This window comes from Oratosquilla oratoria, chromosome 11 (genome assembly GCF_046742065.1).
Source record: "Oratosquilla oratoria isolate Oo_2021 chromosome 11, ASM4674206v1, whole genome shotgun sequence".
In the NCBI taxonomy this organism is placed as follows: Eukaryota; Metazoa; Arthropoda; class Malacostraca; order Stomatopoda; family Squillidae; genus Oratosquilla; species Oratosquilla oratoria.
Genome location: NC_134787.1, coordinates 34,266,426 through 34,288,553, shown reverse-complemented (window position 1 = coordinate 34,288,553; position 22,128 = coordinate 34,266,426). Strand labels below are relative to the sequence as shown.

The following is a 22,128-nucleotide window of genomic DNA, read 5'->3' as shown; positions in this document are numbered from 1 at the left end:
CAAGGAAATAACTTTTAGGATTACATTGGCATATCTGCATTCAGGCTACCACCTCAAAATAAAACAGTACCAACATAGAAAGAATTACAAGAGGACACGAGAAGAAACTTAAGAAAGACAGTTACAGAAGAGATCTGAAAAAGAATAGCTTCTCACACAGAGTGATAGATATCTGGAATAAACTGAAAGAGAAAACAGTGAGAGCTAAAACTATACATGACTTTAAGAAAAAACTGGATGCAGAAAGATACAATAGTGGGTCACTCCGAGCATTGCTCTCTCTCCGCAAAATATAACTAGGTAAAAACTAGGTAAAATACACACCAATTGCTGCAAATGGACCCTCTGCACAGAAAAGACACAGAGTAATGTATACAGTAGACACTGTACAACACTAACACTTTTAAGACAGCATTACAAAATCTCCTCACCGAGTGATCTATGGACTGAATTGATATCTGTGGCTGATTTCCTTGGAGTTGTGGGTCTCTAGCAATAAAGAACCAGGGCAATAGATATATTAATTTATTGTATTCTGTCAAAGTTCCTTAAATTCTGCTTATATGCTGTTTTGTCTAGAAGTTTTATTCATAAGATTTTGAACTACTTAGTCATCAAAGAATGTAACTTGTAGAAAGACAGATATTGTTATACTTACTTTGCCTCAGAAAAAAATGCTAAAGATGTAAAAGAATTCAATATTGTAAAAGTTCATTCTCAAATGACCAATGCCAAAATCAAGCTGATCTCTCAGTAATAAAGTTCTGGGTAACATTTGCATAGGTTAAAAATATCTATATACCAAAAACTTTTTTCCCTCTTATAAGGGAGATAGCCAAGTCAAAGGCACATACCTCCATCTGTTTCACTCCCATCCACTACCCTTTCCTACCTCTCATCTTAGCTCCTCATGGATGACGGGTCATCCATGTATCCTGCCCACTGCCCTGGGTCAGAAATAATGTAGTACAATACAGTACATCCACAGCCAAGCCGCCACACTTAATCAGTGACCCCCCCTCTATCCCCTCATGCAGAAAAGAAAAGACAGGGAGAAATCCCTTTGGGCTGCATCAAAATATCATTCACACATGAGCACCCCCTACCCCCTTCCCCTGCCCATCCCTTCCTGGCATAACAGTATAATATTTACATAGCTACTATCCACTCACCCGAGCTATCTCCTGCCTTCTCCCTTCCTTGCTCAACAGACATTCCCCTCTTGCTCAATGGCCCCTTTAATCCATCCATCTCATCTTTGGTCATCCCTCAAGTTCATGCCATCCACCTCTGTCTTCCACACCTCTTTCATTAATCTTTTTTCATTTACTCTTTCCATGTATCCAAACCATCCCAACACTCTTTCATCAACCCTATTAATCAATTGATCAATCTGTTGCCCTGGATCTCTCTTGTTGGAGACTTATGGCCTCAAGGAATCTGGCTACATCCACTAGGTTAGCCCTACTGTCACCCAGGAAAGAAATTTTTTGGGGTTGTCTGGGTGAGTGGATGATAACATATCTGTGTCTTCTGTGTGGTGACTGTATCTAGGGCATTTGATGTCAGGTGCTAGGCCAGTCCTGTGTTAGTATTGTCTTAGTGCTGGGTGACCTGATCATAATCATACCAGTGTTGTTCTTATGAGTCACTTCTCTTCTAGGTTAATGTCCAGAGGTGCTTGCTGAAGTACTGGATCTGTTGGGCTCCTAAAAAGTTTTATGTTTTGTATATGTGTTTGGATTAATGTGTTGAGCTACTGAAGGTAGGTTATTGTAGATGTTTGAGTCCTATTCACCTGGTTTGCATCTTGTATCCTGTGAGCTCTGTGTCCTGTATTTATCATGTTGTAGGCCTATTAGTTGAAACCTAATTGTAATGTACATACATATGTGAATGGCTTTTTCCCCCTTACAAGGGAGGTAGCCAAAAACTAAAGGCATAATCCACTCTCATCATTCCATCCCCACATACTCCACTCCTATTCACCCCCTCCCTCCCTCTTATCTTGGCTCCTCCTGGATAATGGGTCATTCCTATATCTTGCCTACTGCTCCGGGTCAGAAGCAATGCAACAAGACACAGCACATCCACAGCAAGGTCATTTCTTTTAATCAATGACCCACCCTCTCTGTCCCTTGATGCAAAAAAAGAGATGGGGAGAAATCCCTTTGGGCATTGTTAAAATATCATTCACACATACTCCCTCACCCCCACCCCACCAACTCCCCTCCATGCATCACAGCATCATCCATACACAACCATTCTCCACTCACTCCTATCTTCTGTCTTCTCCCTCCCTTCCTCAGCAGACATTCCCCTCTTTCCCAATGCCCCTTTTACCCCATCTATCCATCTCATCCTTGGTTGCCCCCTCATGTTCACTCCTTCCACCTCTGCTTTCCACACCTCTTTTACTAATCTTTCCTCACTCATTCTTTCCATGTGCCCAAACTATCCCAATACTCTTTCATTAACCCTGTCTCCCAACTCCCTTTCCATCCCCGCTCTCCTCCTCACCTCATCACTCACTCTATCCAGCCTAGTAATCCCTACCATATTTCTTAGGCATTTCATCTCAAACACATTCAATCTCCTCCTCTCTTATGTTCCATGTTTCTGCTCCATACAGTGCTGTCGGTGCAATCACTCCATCATACAATCTCCTCTTAGAATCCATTCCCAAATGTCTATTTCTCAATACACTTTTTGATCCCCCAAGGCATTTACTTGCTTCTCTCAATCTACATTCTACCTTCACCTCCACCCCTCCCTTTCCTGCTACATTTGCACCCAAGTATCTAAAACTATGTACTTTTTCCTGTCTCTCTCCCTTAATCTCACTTCCAATTTGCTGCCACATTCTCCCCTTGTATATCTCATCTTACTTTTACCCACATTTATCTTTAATTTCCTTCTTTCGCAAACCTTTCCAAGCTCTGATACTAACTTCCTTAATCCTTCTTCTGATCCTGCCTCAAGCACAGTGTTGTCAGCAAACAACAACTGGCTTATCTCCCATTTTTCTCCATTTTATAACCATCTCCAATCCCTGGCCCATTATCCTTGTGTTTACCTCTCAGACCACCCCATCCATGTATAAATTGAACAGCCAAGGTGACATAATGCATCCCTGGAGAAGTCCTATCTTTACCTCAAACCACTCACCCTTTCCATTTCTAATACTTACACAGGCTCTACTACTCTCATAAAACCTCTTAACTGCTCTTAACAGTTTTCCTCCTATCCCATATATCTGCAATATCTCCCACAGTGCCTTCCTGTCTACCCTGTCATAAGCTTTTTCCAAATCCATAAAAGCCCAGAAAATATCCTTACCTTTTCCTAAAGCTTTTTCGCATATCTGTCTTAATACAAAAATCTGATCCACAAAGCCTGTACCTGTCCTAAACTCACATTATTCCTCACCAATTACTCCCTCTGTTCCTCTCCTAATCCTCTCAATCAAAACCCTCCCATAAGCCTTTCCAGCTACACTCAACAAACTAATCCCTCTGAAACTACTACAACCACACTTGTCCCCTTTTCCCCTGTAAAGTGGAACTATACAGGCACTCTTCCAGTCCTCTGGCATTCTACCCTTTTTTTGATAAACATTAAATAACTTCACTAACCAGTCCACCATCACTGTACCTCCCTTTTTTAGACACTCTGGATGACACCCATCCATCCCTGATGCCTTACCTACTCTCATCATTTTAATAACTTATTTCACCTCATTTTTCCTCCATCTATCTTGTACATCACTGACATTTTCTTAGTGCTTCCCACTGCAACTACCTATCCTTCCCTATCCTCCTTCACATTTAGCAACTCCCAAAAATACTCTGCCCATCTTCATCCTACTATTGTCTCTTCCATTATCATCTCTATCTGCACCTTTAATCTTTTCTTCTCTACTTGATTTGCCTCCTCTTCTTCTCTTACAGTACTACCTCTCATTAACGGATGTTAACTAGCTGTGTTTGCGGTGTTTTCGCTGTGTTTTTGGTGTTTTTGGTGCTGTTGTTTAGTGCTGTGCAATCACTATGCCACCCAAAAACCACTCCAAATCAACGGATTATTCACATCAATGGACACCGTTACCCCCCTTTTAGTCCGTTAATGAGAGGTAGTACTGTATTTTCTTTCCAAAACATCTTTTTATTACTTTAAAAAATTTCTGTCATGCTCTTACCCCATTTCACATCTGCTTTATTTCTCTACTCTTGTCTTTGTACCTTTCATATGATTCTTTTGAGCAATCTGTGAATGCTTGCTTGCTTCTCTTCTACAACCTTCTTTGCTTCCTCATCCCATCACTCACTACCCTTCCTTCTATTTTCTCTCGTCCTCCTTGTTCCACACACCATCTTTGCACACCTTGTGACTCCCTCCTAGAACCATCCCCACTCCTAGTTCTACTCTATCCTTCACTTCCTCCCATTACTCTCTCAGCTTCTTCTTGTATTCCTTCTCCTTTTCTTTTTTATTTAAACAGTTTAATCTAAGCACCTCCCTACCTTTTGTCCTTTTCCTCTTTCTCCATCTATCCTCCACTCTCATCTTACCTTCCACCTAAAAATGATCTGATATTCACCCACTCTCTCCCCTTAGAACATGTACATCCAAAATCTTCCTACTCTTCTCCTGGTTACCACTATGTAGTTCATTAAAACCCTACCTACCCCCCTTCCATCCACAACCCTTTCCCATGTGTACTTATGCTTGACTTTCTTCCTATTTGCTGTCATCAACTCTCTAGACACATCTCCACCATCAACTCTCCACTATGGTTTTTTCCTGGAACTCCATACTTCCCAATCACTCCATCAACTGGTTCATTTCCTACCCTACCATTAAGACCTCCCAATACCACTACATTGACATTTCTCCCTAAACCCTCTATGCACTCATTTAAATCTACCCAAAAAGCCTACCTTTCTTCTACACTCTTCTCACCACCAGGCCCATATGCATTTACAAAAACCCACATCTCCATTCCCAGTTTCACCTGCATCCACATTAACCTTGAGGAAACCTTCCACTCTACCACACATTTACTTATCTCTTCACTTACTAGTATAGCCACCCCTTCTCTCCCTTGTCCTCTCTTCTCTCCTGACATCTTCCCAATTACACTCCCAAACTCACCCCTTCCTCTCAAATTAGTTGCCCTCAATGCCAACACATCTGTTTTTCTTTTCACAAGCATGCTATCTCTTCCCTTTTACTTTCATCTGTGCCACGTCAATGCACATTAAAAGGCACAAACCTTAGGGTTCTGGTTGGAAAACTCCACCCAGACCCTCTTATGACTGCTTTTTTTAGGAATGTCCCTTTTGGGGCTACAGAGAGTAGGATTTCTAGTCCTATCCCTGTCCTGTTTTTGCTGCCTTTTACAACTCAAATGGAACACAGTGACATTATTCTTCTCCCCCACCACAGGGTTTGGTAAAAAAAAAAAGGAAATGAACATTCAAAGAAGTGGTGCAGGACAGAGGGACAGTTGCAGTATAATAAAGTATCATAATTTCTCTATGAATAGAGATTTCCTCTATCACAGACAAAATGATGTGTGGCTCTGGTCTGTAGGGGCACCCCATATAGACCCTAAAGTATCAGCTCCATGCTACTGAGCAGCTTTTAACCCCACAATAACATGCAGTCAATACCCCAGATAGGGATTGTAATGTACAAAAAAGAATTAATCTCATGGGATCCTGTCTCATTTAATTCAACTGTCATGCCTAATTTTGAATTCACTTATAATTTCAACTTGGGCTAAATCTTCTTAGCCATTGCTTATATGTGGTCTTCCCCACTTTGTTCCCATGGCTTCATGATGTTCTGTCCTAAACCAATGATATTTTCTCTGTCAATTTTATTTCTTTTAATGACCTGAAGCAGTGAGAGTCTGATTTTGAGACCTCTAGCATCAAATTATGTGCCAGTTATTCTTATGTGCTTCTAATTATAAATGTCCTATTGAAGTGCTTTGGTGCAGCCAAATATCATTCTTTATTAATAGCTGAACAATTTAAATACTGATTTTTTTTTTTTTTCAAACTGTTAAGATAGGTGGATTTAAGAATTCATGAACAACATTGTGAATGAAATGAAAGTATTGGTGAAATCAACTCATTTCTCATTGGAGAGTTACTGTGGATATGAGTCACATAGCTTGAAAGGAGCTAGAATTAAAGAAAAAGTAACCCTTTGGATAATATTGACTTTCGTGTAGTCAATATTATATGAAGTAGTGATGCCCCTATGGATCAGATCATGCAGGATTCATTTATGATTTGGGAATGACTAAAAAAGAAAAGAAAAAAAATCTGATCACTTTTAGCTTCTACTTTCACTCCTTTCTGTTGTCTTTCATAAATCATTTTTTTTATACACTTCTATGACTCCACCTCTTTGGTGCAATGTTGTCCTTAAGGATAGAAGTGTTGTTATCATCAATGAAATATTTATATAGGACAGTAGTAATACAAGATAGGTTTAATCCTTACCTCACTGGAGGGTGCTGTAAAACTGAATGAAATAGTCTGGCAGCAACCATAATTATTTTTTTTCCAGTATGGAGGGAACTGAAGTTATGAAGGGTTAGAGTGAACAGATGTTACTAATATTTGTTTTATTATAAAAATGGTGGCTACATTCATCTGCAGCTTGTTAAGGTTGGTTTATCACTGTCAGGCCTAATTTATCTATACAAAGTTTGTGGGTAATATCACCTATTGTATGAAATTTGATTTATTAGAAATAGCTATTGTACAAAAAGAGGATTAAGGTACTATCATGTTTTTTTTCAACAATGGAGAGTGTTTTGCTTCTAGGTGAATATATCCTATTTTGAGTGGTCACAATGGGATAATATAAGAATAGGTAAAAATTAAGAGATCAAGGACAGGTGAAAGGATAAGGGTAGTTAAAATTATTTAAGAGATGAAATTTTCCCACAAATATTTCTAACAGAATTCATTCAAATTCTTAGGTCCATTTGTACACAGTTTATAGCTTTGAAGTATTTCACTAGTATAAGGCAGTTTTTTTATAGCTGAAATGGAAGTGAGGCTAAAATATCACCTATGGTAATTCATGCTTTCAGCTGAAAACAAAGATAACTATTTGAATTAAGTACAAGAATGATTTATTAGCTTGGGTTTAGTGAATCTAATATATAAGTGTGAAGACATTAGTGGTTGTATGAATATGAAATGTGTATAGTTTAATTTCAGTGGTAAATGTACATGATTAAATTTGAATGTCAATGAAGTATCTTAAAGTTAAATCTGAGGTTTATAGCTTTATTCATTTATTTACTTTTTATATAAGAAATAGAACTGATTACCATTTAGTGTTATATGTATGTATGTGTGTATATATAATATATATATATATATATATATCTATATATATATATATATATATATATATATATATATATATATCACATTTAACCTTCTTATAATATTCTCACTTTGCAGATTAAAGAAAAATAAATTGTGTTTCATGGTTAGGAAGAGATGAGGTACAGTTTGATGAAAAGTAGTTTGACTGTTGTGTTCTACATTGAACATTGAACTCCTGTATCACAGGCATATACTTTTTTGAGCCTTTGCTCTGGCTAATGTCAGGTAATCCATTTTATCTAATGCACTAGCACATGGTGCTACTGCTCTCTAGAAGGTATGTATGCCCATCTCACAGAGATATAGCCTCCATTTATTCTTAACCCCATTGGGGTTGCAGCTATGTGGGCTAGCACTGTCCGTGGACCAAGCTTAGGATCTAGACTAAGAAATCTTGGGTTCTGGCCAGGTGTTATTGCTACTTTTCTGGATGCTACAGGCTTCCAATGAAGCATACCCTAATGTTAGAAACTAAATCAATTAATTAGACCTCAAACTAAAGGGATCTTTATTTACATAGATCCTTTTCTGTTTTGGGTCTTCACCAGACCTCCTTGAAATTGTTTAATATTGACTGAATCAAGACTTCCATTTGTCCATAACAGAATTACAGCATCTGACATCAACCAGGACAAAATATACAAAGTATTCCCCTGCATTGCAGGGAATACTAAACATTCTTGACCTAAAAAAAATAAACCTACCAATCTTTGGTAAAGGGCAAAGTAAATCCACTTCCTTTGTGTCATCCTTTTACTGGTACTGTAAAATTAAGTTGTACTTCTCTGAACAGTTTTTCAGCATCATAACCAAACATTCTAAAATCTTTTTCATATAATCTGTAAAGCCTTTCTCCAAGCTCTGGTGTAATGGTTGAGTAATAGGACATCTTTAGCTTGTTAGTGCTGCCAATGCCAGGATTGGAGTGGAGGTTTAAGATACTCAAGTCCACTTTTTTATTGATTCCTGACAACCTGAAATAGTGAGAAATCACAATTAGTGAGAACAACACTTTTCTTATATTTGATATATTGATTTTTTTAGTAATGACTTAGCCATAGTATTCAGGAATGAGGTTGTACATATCTGTTTTCAATCAGTCAATTACTGCTACTGTCTTTCAGAAAAGAGTTCATGTACCATCAGCAATTGTATACCAAAATCTTACCCTAGGAACAAGATATAAGTGGAATAGAGTTTTGCGTAAGAATCTTTAAACCCACATATTTATTTCACAACTACATGGAATCCTAGCTCCCTCTTGTCCAACATTAAATGAGTGAGCAAAAAACACTGTAAAATCAATATGTGAAGGGTTTCAGAGGTTGACAACAGATTCTCTAAATAATAGAATATTTAGATTTCTGCACAGTTTTGGAAAAATAATCCCTCTTTCCACTGGAAAGTCCTCAGCAGAAATGCTTTTTGGGAAACTATTCATGATACCATTTGAGTCTATTAAGCCTCATGATAAGTTGAATTCTAAACTGAGTGCATGTTCAGGAACATAAAGCCATATAGATAAACCATAAGAAGAGAGACTAGAAGCATTGTATCTGCCATCATAAAAAGAAGAGAAAAAATAGTGTTATGGCTGTAAGTCATTGAAAGGAGTGGCTAATACTGTCAGAGAAGAGCTCTTGGTTTTGGTTTGGGGCAGGAGAGTGTCATGAGATCATAGGAAAAAAAAAATCTAAAGAATGTCAAGAAACAGTTTTCAGATGTATCACCTGGAAAAGCTGAGGAGATAGTATAGCTCATGTTGAAACAAAAAAATTACTTAAAACTAGGTACAATAGATAAAGAAAAGAAAACAGGAGCCCATGAGTATAGCTCTTTTCCTGTATACAACAATTAGGTAAATACTTGCTTTTCACTACATGGATGGAGAGATGATGGAAAAACTCTTTGTGAATCTAATCCACCCCAGATCAAAACATGCAACTTTAGTGTGGTCCCTATTAAAAATTAAGGATGTCAATAAGATCAAGAGGATGCATAGAGCAGCTACTAAATTTATTTCCAACCTAATAGACAAACCATATAAGAAAAAATGATATGGGTTGTGTCTCACCATTGTGTGAGTGTGAAAATGTTGTAGGATAGAAAATGCATATATTTGTGTATATGATATACACTGACATTGTATTTTATCATTTTTATATAATGTAGTATATTTAATCTCTAAAGTTTAAAATAGATAAGACATACCAAACATAGTGAGGTACGTTTTATACATCTCACTGGACTGCAGGCATGATTCACCCACTGGAGGTGTGATAGCAGAAGGAGTAGGAGTTATGTTCTATACAAATTATGAATTGAGTGTGTAGTAGGGCTTGATTGTCCTAAACATATTCCTTAAGTGATGTCATACCCATGCAAATAAATAAACAACAGCAAAGGATATGCAAAAAGATTAGAATATTTGATACAACTCTGATGGGATGTACAATCCTGTTGGATGGTCTCCACTAACCCTACCACAGTCCCTGGCAGGGAATTCCCTAAATATGATGGGAAATCCCATCACCGTCATAATATCGTCCCCTCCTGGCTGATCCTTACTATACCCTAGCAGAGGACTTTCTACAAATGAATAGAGTCACTTGTCATTATGATATTGGCCCCCCTGGCTAATTCCTACCATGCCCTGGCAAAGGAACTTCTACAAGTGACTGGAGTCGCTTGTCCTCATAATATCAGCCCCTCCTGGTCAATCCTTACCCCTGGCAGGGGAACTTCTACAAGTGACAGGAGTTGCTTGTCATCATAATATCGTCCCCTCCTGGGTGGCCCTTACTACACCCTGGCAGAGGACCTTCTACAAGTGACTGGAGTTAATTGTCATTATAATATTGGCCCCTCCTGTCTGATCATTACTACATCCTGGCAGAAGACTCTCAGAAAGTGATTGTTACTCACAATCACTATTATAAGTAGAAAATTGCCCTACCTTCTCAAAACTTAAATAGTTAATGGAACAAGTTAGATGAGAAAGTGGTGTGTGCAAAAACAATACATGAATTTAGAAATAGTTTAGATAAAATGAGATATGAAGACGGGACACCATGAGCATAGCTCCCCTTCCCATAAAATACAACTAGGTAAATCTAAAAGTGTATGAGCCCATTGTTGATCTTTGGTAATCAGTGTGGTGAATTAGTAATTGATGCATTATCCTCTCTGCTTCTCACCCTTACTAGTTTACTGTATATTCTGTTTGTAAATGAAGTTATACAGTGATAAGATTTAATAGAATTAGTACATGAATAAAATTTTATAATAAAATAATGATTGTTAAATGTTCATGATTTTCGTCATCCCTCTAATTTGATTAAGAACTTTACTTTCTGTGTCATGTCATTCTAGTTAATTTACAAAAACATTACTAAAGTTAAGCTTAAGAGAGTGATGTGATAAGTGGTAACCTTGTCTAAGATCAAGATGGAAAGAAAACCAGAACAATTAACATTTACAAAAATGGATAAAGTATTAGGAGAAAGTGTAAACAGTAATGAAGTGGAGGAAAATGAAAGTACATACACATACATAAATATACCAAAGGCTTTTTCCCCCTTACACAGGGGGTAGCCAAAAAGAAAAAGGCTTAGAAATCACTCCCACCCATTTCATTTCCCATATATTCCACTCCCCTCCACCCTCCTCCCTCCCTCCTATCTTGGCACCTCCTGGATGACGGGTCATCCCTGCATCCTGTCCACTGCCCTGGGTCAGAAGCAGTGTTGCAAGACACATCACATCCACAGCAAGGCCGCTTCATAAATTCGGCGACACCCCCTCTCCGTCCCCTCATGTAGGAAAGGAGAAGACGGGGAGAAATCCCTTCGGGCTCCATCAAATTTCTTCTCATACATACTTCCTCACCCCCCCTCCCCCACCCACTCCCCCTCATGCATCACAGCCTCATCTATACACAACCCTTCTCCATTCACCCCTATCTTCTGTCCTCTCCTGTCCTTCCTCTCTTTTGTAAAGCCCCTTTCACCCCATCCATCCACCTCATCCTAGGACGCCCCCTCATATTCACTCCTTCCACCTCCGCCTTCCACACTTCTTTTACTAATCTTTCTTCACTCATTCTTTCCATGTGTCCAAACCATCCTAATACTCTTTCATCAACCCTCCCTTTCCACCACTGTTCTCCTCCTCACCTCCTCATTTCTCACTCTATCTAGCCTAGTAACCCCTATCATACTTCTCAGACATTTCATCTCAAACACATTCAAACTCCTCTCATCCTCTCTCATGTTCCATGTTTCTGCCCCGTACATTGCTGTTGGCACAATCACTCCTTCATATAACCTCCTCTTAGCATCCATTCCCAGATGTCTATTTCTCATTACACTTTTTAATCCACCAAGGCATTTACTCGCTTCTCTCAATTTACATTCTACCTCCACCCCCACTCCTCCCTTTCCTGTCACATTCACACCCAAGTATCTGAAACTATCCACTTCCTCCAGTTTCTCACCCTTAATGCTCACATCCAGCCTACTGTCACTCTCCACCTTGTACATCTCATCACCTTGCTTTTGCCCACATTTATCTTCAGCTTCCTTCTTTCACACACCTTCGCAAACTCTGTCACTAACTTCCTCAATCCCTCCTCTGATCCTGCTACAAGCGCAGTGTCATCAGCAAACAACAGCTGGCTCACCTCCCATTTTTCTCCATTTTCTTTAATCATCTCCAACCCCTGGCCCACTACCCTTGCATTCACCTCTCGCACTACCTCATCCATGTAAAGATTGAACAGCCAGGGCGACATAACACACCCCTGACGAAGTCCCACCTTTACCTCAAACCATTCACTCTCTCCATTCCTAATCCTAACGCAAACTCTACTACTCTCATAAAAACTCTTGACTGCTCTTAACAGCTTTTCTCCTATCCCATATATCTGCAGTACCTCCCACAGTGAAAATAAGTCCATAAAAGAGCTAAAAAAAATTAAAGAAACCTGAACTAATCAAGAAAGATATGATGATAGAATATCAACACCAAAAGTTGATGGTTTTCCTGATTGGAAATCCAGTGCTAATATTGTTTGTAAATTGGCATCTGTTATTCCTCACTGTAAGAATCACAGACTGTTTATGGATAATTTGTTCTCAACAGTTCCTCTGTTTTTTGAAATGTTCAAGAGAGGTATATTGTGCATGGGAACTGTTTGGAGTAACAGACTTGCTGGACTGAAGTTTATTTCAGATAAGGACCTGAAATCAAAGGGAAAGTCTGCCTTTTAGAATATGAAGGAAAGGTTAGCACATGTGCAGGTTCTGTAAGGGTTGTTAGATGGAATGATAACAATATATGTACAGTCATGTCTACAATGGGATCTGCTCAACCTGTCACAACTATTGGACGCTGGGACAAAAATGTATCCACAACACAGAAAACTGATGTAAGGTGTCCTGCTCTTATCAAGTATTATAATGCTAATATGGGAGGTGTTGATAAAATGGATGCCTTATTGCTTTTTATAGGATGTTTTTCAGATCAAAGAAGTGGTATCATCGGCTTTTTTATCATTTTTTTGATGTGGCAATAGTCAGTGCTTGGTTGGTGTACAGACGGGATCACACGGCTTTTGGTGTGTCTGCAAAGCCTCTAAAATTGCATGATTTCAAACTAGTTTTGTCCTCATGCCTGCGTCTGCAAAACAAGCCATTGACAGGTAAGAAGAGAAGTAGGCCATCAGCTGGTGGAGTTGATGAAAAGCAAGCTGAGAAAAAGCACAAAGGTCATAACACTAAAGCAATTCCTTCTAAGGCAATTAGGCATGACCAGGTTGGACATTTTCCTGTAACTCTAAAAAAAAAAAGAGGAAGGTGCAAAATGCCTGGGTGCAAGTCGTCACCTGTAACATGGTGCTTGAAGTGTGAACTTTATTTGTGTATTGCCTCTTGGATTTTCATGGGGTTCACTATGATCTGCAAACACTGCCATATGAAAAATGAATTGATCTTTCTATTACAAGAAAAAAAGTTATGTTTCAGAAGTTTTGGCTCATTTCAGTACCTTTTAGTTGGTTTTCATTTATCTCTAACTGGAAATGTAAGATAAGGTATTTCTTGATCTGTAAACATTGTCACATGCATAAGGAACTGATTTCTCTTATACTTGATAAGAAATTTGTGGTACAGGAGTGTTAAATATTTTACCAGTACCTTTTAGCTGGATTTGATTTGTGAAAATGTGTATTCTTTTCATTCAGACTAACAATGAAATATAGTAAACTTCACTCCCTACATTCATTATTAATCTTATCAAATGTTTTTATCACAAAAAAATAATAATCTTCACTTTCAGGTAAGATTAAAGCTTGGTATGTAATAATTCTGTATTTTGGCTATATTTCATTAAAAGGCCTATCCTGTGCTCAGATTATCGAAAGGCACATTTGAAAAAAAATATATATTTACAAGAAAAAGTTAAAAAACAAGGTCATTTTTGTAATCTGGCATGCAAAAGCAATCAAAAACACCTATATCAGTAGAAAACAGTTCTTCTGCTCCTCTAGGCTCAGAATCTCTTATAATTGACACCCTCTTTATAGGAAACAGTTCTGATGTTCCTACTGACAGTTCTTCTGTTGTCAATGTATCTAGAGAATCTTTAGTTAGTGCCCAAAAATTGAATCAAACTCTTTCATCCCTCTGGGATCAATGTGTGCCCAAAGTTCAGTCCAAGACTTTGTCTAGATGTTATTACCTAGATGAACATATTCTGATGCACAAGTGGTTGGGACCTAATGTCCCTATGGCTCAATCTTGGCAAGCTAAAAACCAGATTGTTGTCCCCTTTAGCATGAGGTCACACATACTTGATATGGCCAATGACACTCCTCTGGTTGGTCACCAAGGAGTCCAAAAAACCTTAGCACACATCTTGAAACATTTCTATTGGCCTCTTATGAGGAAATATGTTTCCCACTATCGTAAAGTTTGTCCTACATGTCAGAAAGTAGGCAAACCTAATCAGTCAATCCCCAAGACACTCTTAAAACATATCTGTGCTCTAGAAGAACCTTTCTCTAAAGTTTTGATAGGCTGCATAGGACCTTTGCCCCTTCTAAGAAAAGAAACAAATTCCTTCTTACAGTTATATGTCTAACCACACATTTCCCTGAAACTATTCCTCTTAAGAATATTAAAGTCAACAATATCATAAAAGAACTATTGAAGTATTTTTCCTTAGTAAGTTTTCCTAAAGAGTGGTCAAGGCAGTAATTTTATATTTTCCAGTTTCAGAACCTCTCAAATCTAGGAATACAGTATATCAGATTGTGTCCTCACTCTACCACCCTTAATCCCAGGGTGCTCTAGAAAGATTTTGTGGAATGCTGAAATCTACTTTAAGAAATTATGTGTTGGAGGATGCCATTAACAGAATTATTTAAGAGAGAGAAGTTTGCTTAGACTAAAAAATGTCTATGTTTTTAAGTAATCAGAGCCCTTGCATACCTAAGAGTAAGTGCTGCCTCGGGCCAAAGTTCTCAGTGCCCTCCCCCTTCCCCCATCACCACTTCCCATTTCCACCATCCCTTACTGTCTATAGCTACTGGCTTGCGAAATAGTTAAACAGGTTTTAAAAATGTTATCTAATGTCCCTATTGCAGAAAAGATGTGGGGAAAATATTTCATATTCTGTTTATTCTAAAGCAAAATTCGTATATTACAGTAAGATATTCAGCCCACCTTGACCTTTTTTTTAATATAATTACTTTGGCAGCCTTGTGGGCTGACAAAATTGTGTCCAGACTAGAATTGCCGTCCCCCTAAGTGTGCCGCTCCAGGGAATATGCCCCACCCCCATGTGAGTGCCCTGTGAGTAATTAAAGATAATATTGTTGTGTGATCCAGTCTTAAAATCTGGATTTTTTTTTTTTTTATATTTTCATTTAAATATTCACAGATGCTAGTTCCTTTGCTTTAGGAGCAGCCTGTAGAAGAATAATTAAATATTATTTCCTATAGGTTATTATAGTAAAAAGTTTGGAACCAGCCAGAGAAACTACTCTATCATAGAAAAGGAGTCCTTGGCTATGGTAGCTGTTCTAAAGAATTTTGAACCGAATATACACTCTTCTTTCCCCTTAACCATACACACAGATCACAATCCTCTTGTTTTCTTAAATAACATGGCCATCTCAAAATCCAATCCTCGCCTAACTAGATGGAACCTGTTTTACAAAATTTCTGCATCAATATTAATCGTATACTTGTCCACAAAAATGTCTTTACTGAAACCCTTTCCCGAGGTATAGTCACGTCTTTGAGTGAATGTGAAAATGTAGTGTAGCTGTGTAGAAATAATATATATATATATATATATATATATATATATATATATATATATATTAAAATATATATATATGTATATATATATATATATATATATATAGATATATATATATATATATTTGTGTATATGTTATACATTGACATTATATTTTGTAATTTTTGCATAATGTAGTACAATTCAACTCCAGAGTTTAAAATATATAATACTATAAGCAGTTGTATGTACAGACGTGTAGAATGTAGAGAGATACGTTTTGCACGTCTCGCGGGACCGTGGGCGTGATTCACGTAGTGAAGGTGTGAGAGCAAAAGGAATAGGGGTTAAGTTCTGTGTGTGCATGGAAGGGATTGAACGTCCCGAATGTATTCTGTAAGTCACGTCATACCCGCGCGAATATATAAGCAACACCAAAGGACGCACGAGAAAATTAGCATATTTGATATGCTTCCGATGGGACGTACAATCCTGTCGGACGGACGGTCTCCACCGACCTCTCACTCCCAGGCAGAGAATTTACTGAATATGATGAAAAGCCCCGTCACTTTCACAATATCGGCCCCTCCTGGCCGATCCTTATTACGCTCTGGCAGAGGACCGTCTTCAAGTGACTTAAGTCACTTATTATAATATCGGCCCTCCTGGCCAATCCTTACAACGTTCTAGCAGAGGACTTTCTACAAGTGACTGGAGTCGCTTGTCCTCATAATATTGGCTCCTTCTGGTCAGTCCTTACTACATCCTAGCGACCTTCTACAATGACTGGAGCAGTTTTTCATCATAATATCGGCCCCTCCTGACCAATCCTCACTTCACCCAGACAGAGAACCTCCTACAAATGACTGGAGTTGCTTGTCATCATAATATCGGCCCCTCCTTGGCGATCCTTACTACACCCTGGCAGAGGGCCTTCTACAAGTGACTGGAGTCGCTTGTCATCATAATAACGGCCCCTCCTGGCCGATCCTTACTACGCCCTGGCAGAAGACTTTCGGAAAGTGACTGTTACTCTCAGTCACTATTGTAAGCAGGAAAATACTCTACCTTCTCAAAACATAACTAGCTATCTAAAAGTGTATGTGCCCATCCCCGTCTGGGGTATTGGCTGCTTGTTATTGTGCCAGAGTAGCATGCAGTTATTACTTTAGGGTCTATATGGGGCGCCCCTACGGACCAGAGCCACACATCATTTTGTCTATGATAGAGGAAAACTCTGTTCATAGAGAAATGATGACACTTTTATACTACGACTGTCCCTCCGTTATGCTGTCCCCCAACCCCTTGTTTGCTGTCCTGTACCATTTCTCTGAGTATTCATTTTCTGTGGTGGGGGAAAAGAATACTGCCACCAAGTATTTCCACTTGGATCGTAAGTGGCGAGAAGAAAGGGACGGGCATTGGGACTAGGCATCCTTCTCCTTGTAGCCCCACAGGGGACATTCCTAAAAGAAAAAGTAAAGGCATAAGAGGGTCTGGGAGTTTTCCGACCAGCACCCTAAGGTTTGGGTCTTTTAATGTGCGTGGATGTGGTACAGATGAGAGTAAAAGGGAAGAGATAGGTTGTATGTTTGTGAGAAGAAAGATGGATGTGTTGGCTTTGAGTGAAACTAAGTTGAAAGGGAAGGGTGAGTGTAAGTTTGGGAGTGTAAGTGGGAGGTTATCAGGAGTGAAGAGAGGGCGAGGGGGGGAAGGGGTGGCTATTCTAGTAAGTGAAGAGATAGGTAAACGTGTAGTGGAGTGGAAGGAGGTTTCCTCAAGGATAATGTGGATGAAGGTGAAACTGGGAAAGGAGATGTGGGTCTTTGTAAGTGCATATGGGCCTGGTAATGAGAAGAGTGTAGAAGAAAGGGAGGCCTTTTGGATAGATTTAAATGAGTACATAGAGAATTTAGGGAGAAATGTCAATGTAATAGATGGAGTGGTTGGGAAATGTGGAGTTCCAGGAAAGAATCGTAGTGGAGAGTTGATGGTGGAAATGTGTTCTAGAAAAGTTGATGGTGTGTTTGGAAGAAAGTCAAGCATAAGTACACATGGGAGAGGGTGGTGGAGGGAAGGGTGGTAGAGCGTTAATGAATTATGTAGTGGTAAATAGGACTATGATAGGAAGAGTTAAGGATATACATGTGCTAAGGGGAGAGGGCGGGGGAATATCAGATCATTTTTTGGTGGGAGGTAAGTTGAGAGTGGAGGATAGATGGAGAAAGAGGAAAGGGGCAAAAGGTAGGGAGGTGCTTAGAGTGAAATCTTTAAATGAAAAGGAAAAGGAGGAGTACAAGAAGAAGCTGAAGGAAGAGTGGGAGGGTGTGAAAGATAGAGTAGAGCTAGGTGTGGAGGAGGAATGGGGATGGTTCAAGGAGGGAATCACAAAGTGTGCAAAGATGGTGTGTGGAACAAGAAGGAGAGGGGGAAATAGAAGAAAGGGTAGTGAATGGTGGGATGAGGAAACAAAGAAGGTTGTAGAAGAGAAGAAGCCAGCTTTCACAGTTTGGTTACAAAATAGGACGAGGGAGTCATATGAGAGGTACAAAGAAAAGAAAAGAGAAGTAAAACAAAAAAGGTAAAGGAGGCAAAGAGGAGAGCAGATGTGAAATGAGGTAAGAGTATGACAGAAATTTTTGAAAGTAATGAAAATATGTTTTGGAAAGAAATAAAGAGAGGAAGAGGAGGCGAATCAAGTAGAGAAGAAAAGGTAAAAGGTGCAGATGGAGATATGATAATGGAAGAGAAGGCAGTAAGGGAAAGATGGGCAGAATATTTTAGGGAGTTGCTAAATGTGAAGGAGGATAGGGAGGGAAAGATAGTTGCAGTGGGAAATGCTAAGAAAATGAGAGTGATGAGTGAAGAAAATGGAGGAGAAATAAGGAAGGATGAAGTGAAGACAGTTGTTAAGATGATGAAAGCAGATAAGGCACCTGGTCTGGATGGATGCCATGCAGAATGTCTAAAAAAAAAAGGAGGTACAGTGATGGTGGACTGGCTGGTGAGGTTATTTAATGTTTGCTGGAGAGAGGGTAGAGTGCTGGAGGACTGGAGGAGTGCCTGTATAGTTCCACTTTACAAGGGAAAGGGGGACAAGTGTGAATGTAGTAGTTTCAGAGGGATTAGTTTGTTAAGTGTAGTTGGGAAGGCTTATGGGAGGATCTTGATTGAGAGGATTAGGAGAGGAACAGAAGGAGTAATTGGTGAGGAACAGTGTGGATTTAGGACGGGTAGAGTTGTGTAGATCAGATCTTTGTGGTAAGACAGATATGTGAGAAAGCTACAGGAAAGGGGAAGGATGTTTTTTGGGCTTTTATGGATCTGGAAAAGGCTTACGATAGGGTAGACAGAAAGGCACTGTGGGAGGTTATGCAGATATACGGGATAGGAGGAAAGCTACTAGGAGCTGTCAAGAGTTTTTATGAGAGTAGTAGAGCTTGTGTCAGGATTAGAAATGGAGAGAGTGAGTGGTTCGAGGTAAAGGTGGGAGTTCGTCAAGGATGCGTTTTGTCGCCCTGGCTGTTCAACTTATACATGGATGGGGTAGTGCAAGAGGTAAATGCAAGGGTAGTGGGTCAGGGATTAGAGATGGTTAAATAAAATGGAGAAAAGTGGGAGATGAGTCACCTGTTGTTTGCGGACGACACTGCGCTTGTGGCAGGATCAGAGGAGGGATTGAGTAAGTTGGTGACAGAGTTTGGGAGAGTATGTGATAGAAGAAAGCTAAAGATAAATGTGGGTAAAAGTAAGGTGATGAGATGTACAAGGGGTGAAAGTGGCAGTAGACTGGAAGTGAGCATTAAGGGAGAGCGATTGGAGGAAGTGGATAGTTTTAGATACTTGGGAGCAAATGTGGCAGGAAAAGGTGGAGTGAAGGTGGAGGTAGAATGTAGACTGAGAGAAGCGAGTAAATGCCTTGGTGTATTAAAAATGTAATGAGGAATAGACATTTGGGAATGGACGCTAAGAGGAGACTGTATGAAGGAGTGATTGTACCAACAGCACTGTATGGGGCAGAAACATGAAACATAAGAGAGGAAGAGAGAAGGAGTTTGAATGTGTTTGAGATGAGGTGTCTGAGAAGTATGATGGGGGTTACTAGGCTAGATAGAGTGAGAAATGAGGAGGTGAGGAGATGAACAGGGGTGGAAAGGGAGCTGGGAGATAGGGTTGATAAAAGAGTATTAGGATGGTTTGGACACATGGAAAGAATGAGTGAAGAAAGACTAGAAGAAAGACTAGTAAAAGAGGTATGGAAGGCAGATGTGGAGGGAGTGAACATGAGGAGACGTCCAAGGATGAGGTGGATGGATGGGGTGAAGGGGGCTTTGGGGAAGAGGAGAATGTCTGTTGAGGAAGGACGGGAGAGGACAGAAGACAGGGGTGAATGGAGAATGGTTGTATATGGATGATGTTGTGATGCATGAGGTGGAATGGGTGGGGGATGGGGGATGAGGTAGTATGTGTGAGCAAAAGTTGACGCAGCCCAAAGGGATTTCTCCCCGTCTTCTCCTTTTATGCATGGGGAACGGAGAGGGGGTCGCCGATTTAATGAAGCGGCCTTGCTGTGGATGTGCTGTGTCTTACGACACTGCTTCTGACCCAGGGCAGTGGACAAGGTGCAGGGATGACCCGTCATCCAGGAGGTGCTAAGATAAGAGGGAGGGTGGAGGGGGTGTGGAGTGTATTCAGGGATGGAATGGGTGGGAATGATTTTATGCCTTTTCCTTTTTGGCTACCTCCCTTGTAAGGGGGAAAAAAGCCTTGGTATATGTATGTATGTATGTATGTGCCCATTGTCAATCTCCGGTAATCAGATTATTGTATATTCTATTTGAAGTTATACAGTGATAAGATTTAACATAATTAATGGATGAATAATATTTTATAATGAAATAACGATTGTTAAATGTTCATTATTTTCCTCCTCTGATTTGATTAAGAACTTACTTTCTGTGTCACGTCATTCTCGTTAATTTACGGAAACATTACCAAAGTAAGCCTAAGAGAGTGACGTGATAAACTGCCATCGTAATCTGTATTTAGATCAATGGAAGTAGGAGGAATTAACATGAAAGATGTCTTCAGTTGGAATAAATATCATGAGGCCATGGGAATTAATTGAAAAAGACTACAGGCTTGATATATATATATATATATATATATATATATATATATATATATATATATGTATATATGTGTATTTACCTAGTTGTAGTTGTATTTTACGGGAAGGGGAGCTATGCTCGTGGGGTCCCGTCTTCATATCTCATTTTATCTAAACTATTTTTAAATTCATGTATTGTTTTTGCACACACCACTTTCTCATCTAACTTGTTCCAACTGTCTATTGCTCTGTGAGGAAAGCTGTTCTTTTTAAAATCTCTTCTATAGCTGTCTTTTTTTATTTTCTTTCCGTGTCCTCTTGTATTTCTGTCATCCCATTTTATCAGATTCTCTCTATCAGTAATTTCTATGCCTTTCATGATTCTGTAAATAGCTATCAAATCTCCTCTCTCTCTTCTTTGCTCTAGTGTCTGTAGTTTAAGTTTTTGTAGTCTCTCTTCATATGATAGTTTTGAGAGTGTTGGTGCCAGTTTTGTAATTGCTCTTTGTATTCTTTCAAGTTTTTTTATACATTTTTTTGTACTTGGTGACCATATCGTTGCTGCATATTCCAATCTTGGTCTTATCAGGGTGATTAGGATTTTCCTCACCATTTCTTCATCCAGGTATGTAAATGCCACTTTGATTGTTCTTATTAAATTATAAGTTTCTCCAAAAATCTTATTTATATGTTTCTCAGGTGACATATTATTCATAACAATGACTCCCAGGTCCTTCTCATTTCCTACTTTTTTTATTCCTTCTTTTCCCAAATTATATGATCCTGTTATTCTGTTTTTGCTTTTTCCAAATTCCATTATACTACACTTTTTTGTATTGAACTCCATCTCCCACTTCCTACTCCATTCTTGTACTTTATTTAGATCTCTCTGTAGTGATTCACAATCTTCTTCAGTTTTCACTCTTTTCAGTAATTTTGCATCATCTGCAAAGAAGCTCATATAGCTTTCAATTCCTTCATCCATATCATTAATATATATAGCAAACATTATTGGGGCCAGAACTGTTCCCTGCGGGACACCGCTTATTACTTCATTCCATTTTGAGTGCTGATCTCTTATCACTACTCTCATTTTTCTTTCTTGCAAAAAGTCTTCCATCCAATTTAGCAATTTACCTTGTATTCCTCCTTCATATTCTAATTTCTTAAGCAACTTCTTATGTGGTACTTTGTCAAAAGCTTTTTTTAGGTCTAGAAATGCACAATCAGCCCATCCATCTCTTTCTTGTATTATATCTATTAGCCTTGAATAGAAACATATTAAATTGGTGA

At 39.0% G+C, this 22,128-nt stretch overlaps 1 protein-coding gene across 2 annotated transcripts in view; it reads right to left on the bottom strand.

Moving 5' to 3' along the window:
• Nucleotides 1-7,455: 7,455 nt before the first annotated feature.
• The window catches only part of LOC143029720 (carbohydrate sulfotransferase 11-like), a 186,335-nt gene continuing 171,662 nt past the window's right edge, over nt 7,456-22,128 (bottom strand). Inside the window, exon 7 of one of the 2 annotated variants that reach the window (XM_076192585.1) lies at nt 7,456-8,395. In XM_076192585.1, the coding sequence (XP_076048700.1) occupies nt 8,167-8,395 (229 nt within the window). In that variant the 3' untranslated portion in view covers nt 7,456-8,166. The remainder of the gene's footprint in view (nt 8,396-22,128) is intronic. The other variant, XM_076192584.1, reaches the window with a different exon arrangement.